A 9,415-nucleotide genomic window follows, 5' to 3' on the forward strand; every position below is an offset into this window, starting at 1 on the left:
GTCAGCCCTCATTGAACTTCGCATCGACGTCAATGGACATGGCATCGGCGCTGTTCTCGCCCAGTAGCAACAAGGGCGAGACCGCGTCATCGCCTATGCCAGTCGCCTGCTTTCCTCTTCAGAGTGCAAATTTTCGATCACTGAGCGCGAGTGCCTTGCGCTAGTTTGGACTGTCGGCAAGTTTCGACCATACCTGTTCGGCCGCACCTTTTCGGTCATCACAGACCACCATGCGCTTTGCTGGTTGTCTTCTCTCAAAGATCCGACAGGACGACTTGGTCGCTTAGTATAGTGTCCGCCGCTTCGAGCAGACCGACTCAAACTAGAATTGAGCAATCTGCCACAGGCAATCTTTAAAACATTTTGAAAGTGTTCGTTGAAACACCCTGTATGTCATTGACCACTGAATTGCTGCTGGTTGACTTGAGCACGCATTCGTGCAAGATTTAAACTTTTTTATATATATTTCGAAAACAAACACTCCGACTGGTACCAATAACATCTTAATTTAGTGCAACCTTCCTCCGTCTCGGGGGCCACACACCATATTTTACACGTTAGTCCTTGCAGAAAACATCATATCAGGACCGCAATGCGACACAATAATCACCAAACTTCCAATCCATACAATAGGTCTCCTGATCCACGAATTACAACTTCTTTTATAAGTCACAATCTCAAGGATACGAGACATTTGGCGTTGCAGTAATCTATAAAATAGCTGCCTCGACACATGTAACCTCTAGCAGCGACGAAAATTCAAAACACAAATATCAAGTTGGTTTAGCAACCTACTAACCTTTATGTTATAGGTTACTTGCAATTAAAGGTAAACTTAAACGTTACCGCGCTAACAGTGTACGCAGAGCTGTTGCAGACGCGAAACTAAAACTGCCTACTGTTTAATATCACACTTTTGCGATAGCACGGCATCTGACACTCGGATCGTTGGGTACGTGAGTCACTTACAAGGACGCCGTGACCTCTTAATCTTTGGTTTCCCCATATAATCGAAAAAGAGGCGTTATATTACAGAATCTTGTCTTCTTTCTTTCTCTCTCTCTCTCTCTTAATTGATAGCGGTCAGATGTACACATTAATCACTCCGTTATTGGCAGCTTGTTCTACACATTTCTTTTTTTATGCGCATTCCTTGCGATATGAACTAAACACGACTCCGTGCAATAAAGATTTTTTACCTTGATTATGCCTACCTCTCCGCAGCAATCGTTATTGAACTTGTCACCAAGTGTTAGTGCCCTTGTAGATACTAAACGACCCATGAGAATTTGTAGGGCGACACGGACCGTTAACTCCGGGCCTCATCGGCGTATCTTTCGGATTGTATGTCACGGACGCAGCCGGGAGATTATAAATATAATCGCATGTTGCCCATAAGTGGGCCACGAGAGGCGCCACTGTCAACCATGCTGTCGGCGGTCTCAGTGGGGCTTCTCACGCTGTGCATCACCGCGACCGGTGTTTTGGCGAGTCGATACATCACGACTGAAACGCTCAACGGCCACGTTAGGGGTGTCATAGAGCACGTCGGTGGCGTTGACGTAGCGCGGTACCTGGGCATCCCGTACGCAGAACCACCCGTCGGTGAGCTACGCTTCCGCAGGCCAGTGCCGGCCAAATCGTGGCACCCAACGACCCTAGACACGCTGAGCTTCGCCAGTCCTTGCGCCCAAGCCAACGGCTCTTTCCCGCCCTCTCCATGGCTGGTAAATAGGGACCAGGTCAGCGAAGACTGTCTCTATCTGAACGTTTGGAGCCCGCTAGGTAGACCCAAACCACTCGGCGTCCTTTTCTGGGTCCACGGAGGGGGCTACAGGACCGGAACGGCCTCCCAGACCCTCTATGATGGCAAGACCTTGGCCGCCGTGGGGGACATCGTCGTGGTGTCCATCAACTACAGGGTCGGTTCTTTCGGCTTCCTCTACACCGGGCCGGGCTCGTCCCGCGGCAATTACGCCCTCTGGGACCAGCATCTTGGCCTTCTCTGGGTACGGCGCAACATCGCTCGGTTCGGGGGCGACCCTGGCCGAGTGACCGTGTACGGTGAAAGCGCAGGATCCATCGGCATCGGCGCGCAGCTCGTCGCGCCTCGAAACGCCGGTCTAATTCACCGCGCCATTATGGCCATCGGAAGCAACTACTGGCTCGTGCCGCCGCAAAATGCCGTGGGCCACGCGTACGCGGACCGCATCGCCAAACACGTTGGCTGCCTGGATGATTCGAAGCCGTCGTCGAAGAAGAATCCCAAGCAGGTGGTCGAATGCCTCCGCTCGGCGCCCGTCGACAAGATCATCGACGCGGAAGAAACACAGTTTCCCTCAGAGATAGTGCCCTTCACGCCTTCGCACGGTGACGATTACCTTCCACTGCCGGAGGTGGATGCCATAGCCAGGGGCCTGTTCATCCCTCTGGAGAGCATCCTCACAGGTGCGACGACCGAAGAAGGCGGTGTGTTCCTCTACGTCCGAGTCCCGTCCTTCATAAACTTCACGTCGGCACCGGAACTGACGAAGCAAGAGGTTGCAGACTTACTTTCACAGCGCTACCTGGCCTTCCTGCCCGAAGAGACGCGGTCGATGATCATCGACGGTTACTTGCGCCGCGTACCCGGTGTATCGGACTATAGCGGGAACCTGAAAGCGCTGATGGACATTCTGGGCGACTACCTAGCCTTCTGCCCGACCAGGTTCTACGCAGAGGCGTTCGCCAAGACGAACCGTCCCGTGTACTTCTACATGTACGACTACCGGTACGAACGCGACTTCTGGCCGTCCTGGATGGGCTCCACTCACTACGCGGACCTCCAGTTCACGTTCGGAATGCCATACCGATTTCCCGAGCGCTACTCGGATGCGGATCGCGAGCACAGCAGAACTTGTATGCAAGTTATCGGCTCGTACGTCAACACAGGGTATGCCCATGCTACGTTTTATGTATACTTTCTTGATTTCTTTACTTTTTCTTTTGCTTTTATTTTTTATTTACTGTTAACGCAAGAATTGTGCATTGATATCACTCCTTGACTAATCAGCTTTCTTTTTTTGTAATATGCATATAAATTTCACTTACCATATCATACTCTTTCTTGCCGTACGTCAGAACCACGTTGTTGAAGCGACATAGATATGCGTGTCATGAGAAACTGGAACTGTTCCCCTTAGATACCCTTAAAGATAAAAGTACATCTTCCAGTAGATTGCAATATATTTTTATTCATTGTACTCGTATTGCTCATTCATTACATCATACATTAGCGCAGATCGGAAGTAACACAACAATACAGGGTATTGAAACATACATTTGTTGACATAATAAGAATGCTTACTTATACTATGAATCCAGCTTAGTTATGCTAGAAGCGGATAAAGTTCCGAGGCATATGCAATTGAACGGAGGCGTTCATGCTTGAAAAAGGCACTACACGTAGTACAGATGAAAATGCTGTCATTCTTATGCGATGGATGGATGGATGCTTTAAGCATCCCCTTTGAAACGGGATGGTGGGTTACGCCAAAGGGCTCTTGTTCTTATTTGGCCGAATGTCCTACCTATCTTAACCTCCCTCCCCCCCCCCCCCCCACACACACAGCAAATTCCCAGCGTCAAAGTTTCTGAAGCACTATTGGGGACTTCGTTTTGTACGCCACCGTTGTGCGTAATCTCGCTACTTTTCTGCCACCAAACCTTCCATCGCCTTTTTCACTTTTTCTGCGGCGCGGCTCACTTCCGCTGACGGCGTCGCGCTCGAGCTGTTGTGATTGTCTCGTTTCGCGCAGCGCACGATATTGCACGCTGTTCACGAGGACACCTGACTAGCGGTATAAGCGAGTCCTACACGAATACTGAGGCAGACACAAGCGGATCGCAGAGCATCCGCGCTGGAACACGGTAGAAAATGACATAGTTTCGGTGTCTGCGCACGCGACTGCACGACGTGGGAGCAAGCAGACGAAATGGAAGTACATCTCTCTTGCTGCAGTGCGAAGTAAAACAAAAACATGCAGACATTCGGTTTGTGTGTTTTGTTATTTCTCTGAACTTCAATTCGTCTACTCAAGCAAGATATTACACAAATAACAGATGTTGCCTTGAATAATGCTCGAAGTCACGTGTCACCACGAGCGACGTCACAGCGCAAATACGTGTACGTAGCGTACTAGCACGTGTACGTCATCCTCAGGCTTGAAGCACGGCGACCGCGAGGAGAAGGGAAAACGGCGTTCGGTTTGAAATTTCAAATCTTTCCGCGGCGCGTAGCGATGTAATACTTTGCAGACACGATCGTTATCGCGCATTGTATGCTTTGCGCTTGTCAGCTCAAAATGGCGAGACCTGGTGAGGGGCCCTATAAGCATAGTAGGAGAAAGGTGAGTGGAACCTGTAGTGGAGCATAGTTAAATGCGGCTGGAGTCTTATTATAAGCACTAGAGAGACCCTGGAGCGAAGTTGGGCTCCGTGTTCCCACACACACCCTCCAACGCTGCTGCAGTAGCTAATCGTGAGGGCAGCCACATTGTTCTGATTCATGGCATCCAAATCATTCCAGGTAGCGAACTGCTGACTAAATTTGTGATAGCTCGCACGAAATAATTTGGCTGCAAGTTTTTCTTCAGATCACGTGACTTCGAGCAGCATGGCGATGGGCAGGGAGATGGGCGATAACGGCGAACGGGTGACCGCGCGGCCAGCAGAATAAGTGCAGAACATCTTGTTCTCGTTTAGTGGTTGCTTTTGCGGTTCCAAATATTAGTGTGGAGCGTCTCTGAGAGCATGTAGCAGTGACTGGATCTGTGCACAAAGTGAACTCAAAGCATTCAAAATTTTCAGCGCAAGGCATTGCTGTCACTGATATGGTTCCGCACTGGGAAAAACGCAGTGTGGAAAGTTTAAGTGCATGGAACACAAATACATTTGACAGCACATTTTCTGTCCGTATTTCTCGATAATGGTTCAACGCATATATTTTCTAGCAAGAATCTGGCTGACTAATTTTGTAATTACTACATGCCTCGTATAAGCACACCAATCAAAGAGTTAATTAGTGAAAATGGTTCATTCAATATCGGATTGGTTTTATGTTGTTCTCAAACTTAAGCTTACTGATTATATACACGCCTAGTGAGTAGTACAGATAGCTTTCAGTATTGGTGACCACTTTTGTTTTTGATGTACTAATCTACCGCACAGCAACCTATTTTCTCAAGAGAGTTCAGGCAGGCAGACAATCGCCATCCATTAAAATTGGAAAATGCGAAGTTTCAACGGTGTCACTGTGTTGTGCATGAATAATGTTCTTAATAGTGTTTGAGTATTAGAAATATCACTTAACATAATATCGCCGTCACTTATAAAATACTTTAATTGCTGCGATTGCTAGAATACGCAAAAAAAAAAGAAAACTCACGTCTTTGTTAATTTTGCGATATGTGTATCTTGTATATTGCGATATGCCATAATTTACACGATGTACCGAAAATACAGATAGTAATACAAGTCTTGCCGAAAGTATTATGATACAGTTGCGAAATACACACCAGGTACAGATACAGATTTATATATTTAACTTGATGATACAAAGTTCCAGTATCACAAAAAGTAGATGCTCAGCAAAAAAGCTGCTTGCTGCAGTTTGAAAACCGTCCAGCACTCGTGGATCACATATAACAATAACGAAATGATTGTACACGCAAACGTTGAAGCAACAAGACCGATAATTGTCTGAAGACAGTCATTGAGATTCGATGAACGGGGATTGCTTTCGTCGGTCTAAAAGCAAGTCGAACAACAAAAACAAAGCAATAATATTACAGACACTCCTAATACTACGTACAGCTGGATTATCATTGTATCAATAATACAATAAATAATATAAATGACGGCAGAAACATTTATAATGTAGATAATTAAGTAAAACCGGTCACAATACTACTGAACGTTTAGATAAAGCTGGTTAATCAGTATAGGGACCTAGGTGAGGTGCACTACAACAATGAGTGACCCAGCGAGCGAAAAACCTGAGGATCGTTCGCACCGATAGCAGGAGCAGAAGCGGCTAGCTTGCTTGCTTGCTTGCCTCGGAGAGTGGCTCGCACCCACTATGGAGGATTGGTCAAGAATCGGATGGTTTAAGAAAAAGATTATGCGAGTCTCAAAAGAATCACTGTTGAGAAATTTTGAATGACTAAAGGAAAGAAGCAGCTATATTTTATTCTTCTTCCTTGTTTCTTCTAATCTCGCAGTTCGCAACACGACACACAAGCGCCGGAGAGCGCTATGTATAAAAGGCGGCCGAGAAAGATGGCGATGGCTGCTAGAATCGCTAACAACATCTTCCTAATGCCATCCAAATCTTGGCCAATCCCTCGCAGTGGGTACGCGCCATCGAAGAAGTAATTAAATCCAATCCAATCCAGTATTACCTTCGAAATCTGTTCTACAGAAATAATAGTTTCGTGGAGCATATTAAGATAACTCGAGAAAACGTACGCATGATGGCGACTGTCTGCGATATGTGATGCGAAAAAAGGTTCAAACCATTGAGCAGAATGTCGCGTATCATAAGCAGGTATACGAAACGGTTTAGTGCGAATGACGACTGTCGTAAGATACACTTACGTAAGGTTATCTTAAGGTAGCAGTAGTATCTAAGATACATATATGTATTCGATACTGCCTAGCCCTGCAGTGTATACGTAAGCGAGGCTTACGTAAGCGAGCCTGTTCTTCGCAGGAATCCGACGGCGCCGGGAGTCGGCGAATGGCCTACGTTCACCAAGGAACAGCCGCTGCACGTCTTCATGCGCGCCGTTAATGCGAGCATCGGATCAGACTTCCACGGCGAAGAATGCGACGTCTACCGCAAGGTCTACAAGGCGCTGGGCCTCCCAGTGCCCTGAGACACACGGCTGTAACCTGCGCATCTTACTGCGGTCGCAATCATTCGGGAAAAAGAAAAGGATGCGCATAGTGGCAGTGCGCGCTTAGAGTCTCTCTCGTATGGAAAAAAGAAGCCTAAATATAAAGAAACATTCGCATATGTATGATAATTCAAAGAATCCATGCATATAGAGACACCGTTTTTACACCGTTCGGAAGTTCTATAAGTGTTCGTCTTGCCGCGGCCCGCAATGTATAGCCAAGACTTTGCAACTGTTTTCCCTAATGTGCAATTCCTTCGCTATAGACCAGATCATTTTTAAATGTCTTCGCTATACCAGAGGTTAATGCTACTGTGTGCACTATATTTAACCGGCTCTACCGACCTCTGCGTCTGGCTGCGTGTTCCGGCGGTCTGGTACGGACGCGTTGCTGGCTCTGATTGATAAACTCACCATCACCGACACCGGCGTCCAGCTGCGCATTCTCACCGACGCGCTAGTCATAACGGCCGCTTCGGAGTTCCGACGGAGGCTGCCATGCTGGATGTTGTTTGATTTACGTGCTCCGGATCTGGAGCAAAATAAATATTTACCTATCTCTCTTTGATTTACGCTTGATTCCGGCCACGCCACCACGCGCCACCGTCGAGGGCGCCAGCTGGTTGGTCGTATGGCTGTGGCATCCACCGGAAAGGTGACGAAAGTAGTGGTCACGCATGTCGCACGATGATTTGGCTTTCTTCTATGTTTTACTTAGTAATTTAGAGGGAGACTTTTGCAGCAACTTAAGCTGTCGGCCATGCGTACTGCATGCTTGCTGCTTCAGGTAAGGATATGAGAGATGTGGAGGGCGCAATGAGCCGGCGCGCGTCAGTCCGCACCATGGTAAGATTCATTATACTTGATCTGTTACTTGGGCAGCCCAGTTCTTTCTCTCTCCCTTCTTTCTTTTCCTCCCCTGTGCAGAGTAGCAAACCGGATGTGCGTCTGGTTGATCACTCTGCGCCTCTCTCTTTAACGTTCTGACGCAGCGGCAAAAAAAAAAAAAAAAAAAGAACGCACCTCTTGTATAATCGGGAGTATCTATATAGCTTCATCATTTGACCTCTTTCTTTACTAGGCCTCTCTCTTTGTGACCTCTCTGTATAAGGTGACCAGTCTCTTTACTACTATGAAAGTTCATAGGAAAAGTGAGGTCTGAAGTGACTAACAATAGTATAACAAAGTAATTTCGCTGAAGCCAGCGTTTTAAGTGACAACACAAAATGCGCGCATGAGCAAATGATAAATGTGGCTGCCAGTCACTCTGCCCTGAGGAATAAAAGTCCCCTTGTCAAAACGGTGACTTCAGCTACATTCTTTGCTTGAACACTTTGCATGAATTATCAAGGACCAGCGAACGGCGACGACAATTTCTCGATGCCCTTCTCTAAGGCGAAGCTGTCTTCGCCTCTTCCCTCGACTTTTCCACTGCTGCCGCCGCCGCTGCCGCCACCGCTGTCTTGCACGCTGTGTCAGAAGCAAAAGGAAATAAAAGTCATGCGCTGTGCGAACGCACGGCGCATGACCTCACCTACGATGTTCCACGACGCATGACCTCAGCTCACCATTGCCTCAGCTACAGTGTACTGTACCTCAGCACAGCAGCCCGATGCGCCACCCACGCGATCACGGACTACCGAGTGACCCAGTAGGCGGGAAAACGGCTATATACAAACATAGGTATAGACATATACTTGGCCCCCAAGAAGTGCGTGAAGTACCCTAAGAATGCTAACGCATTAGAAGAGAGAAATACAAAAAAGAACCAGTACGCCAGAGCGTCAGTCTGTGAAATACCAGCTGAGCCAGGCAAGCGATGTGGGCGTCGAGACCACTCGCGTAAAAAGCTCGTGTGGCAGTACGTGTGGCATGTAGACTTATATACGACTTCTAGGGAACAGTTTGGCGCCCATGGTCTCCCCGGAATACGCACGGCCCACGAGCGGGCAGCGAAAGGACGCCGCGAGAGTTTTTTTCTTTTTTTTTTTCGGTTTTGTTCCACCCACTGGAAAAGCGGAGGGAGGGGGCGCTCATGTATAGTAATGAGAGCGTGAATAAACATTGCCGCACGCGCGCGTGAGCCGGGCGAAAATCCGTTCCGCGCGCTTGCGCCGCTGGAAGCTGCGGTCTTAAAACAGCTGCGCAACGCGTGACTGTGTGCGAGGGAGCGTGCGCCTATGTTCAGGGGGGCACGACAGGGGAGGCAAAGTGCGTGGCAAGGTGCACAAGGACTCCGGCGCTCGAACGCGCGGTCGCGTGTGTTCCTGTACACCGTCCACAAAAGCACCATGCAATCTGACATGCGCAAATAAATGGGGCAATGAACACGCGTGTCGCAAGAATGTGGGTGATGTCGAGTGCTGTACCGCATTGTACTTGCTCTGTGCTTGTAATGTACTTCTAGTGTAACTATATTGTATTGTATTGTATTGTATTGCATTGTATTGTATTGTGATTTAGTTTATTGTGCTATG

General features: G+C 47.9%; 1 protein-coding gene across 1 annotated transcript; it reads left to right on the forward strand.

Annotated features, from left to right (window-relative positions):
• The first annotated feature begins 1,427 nt into the window (after positions 1–1,427).
• Positions 1,428–6,917, forward strand: LOC142570365 (acetylcholinesterase-like). The gene is made up of 2 exons (XM_075678754.1): positions 1,428–2,932; positions 6,752–6,917. Exons 1-2 carry the CDS (start codon positions 1,428–1,430, stop codon positions 6,915–6,917), a joined length of 1,671 nt encoding a protein of 556 aa, XP_075534869.1.
• The last annotated feature ends 2,498 nt before the right edge of the window (positions 6,918–9,415 follow it).

This window comes from Dermacentor variabilis, chromosome 2 (assembly GCF_050947875.1).
Source record: "Dermacentor variabilis isolate Ectoservices chromosome 2, ASM5094787v1, whole genome shotgun sequence".
Lineage (NCBI taxonomy): Eukaryota > Metazoa > Arthropoda > Arachnida > Ixodida > Ixodidae > Dermacentor > Dermacentor variabilis.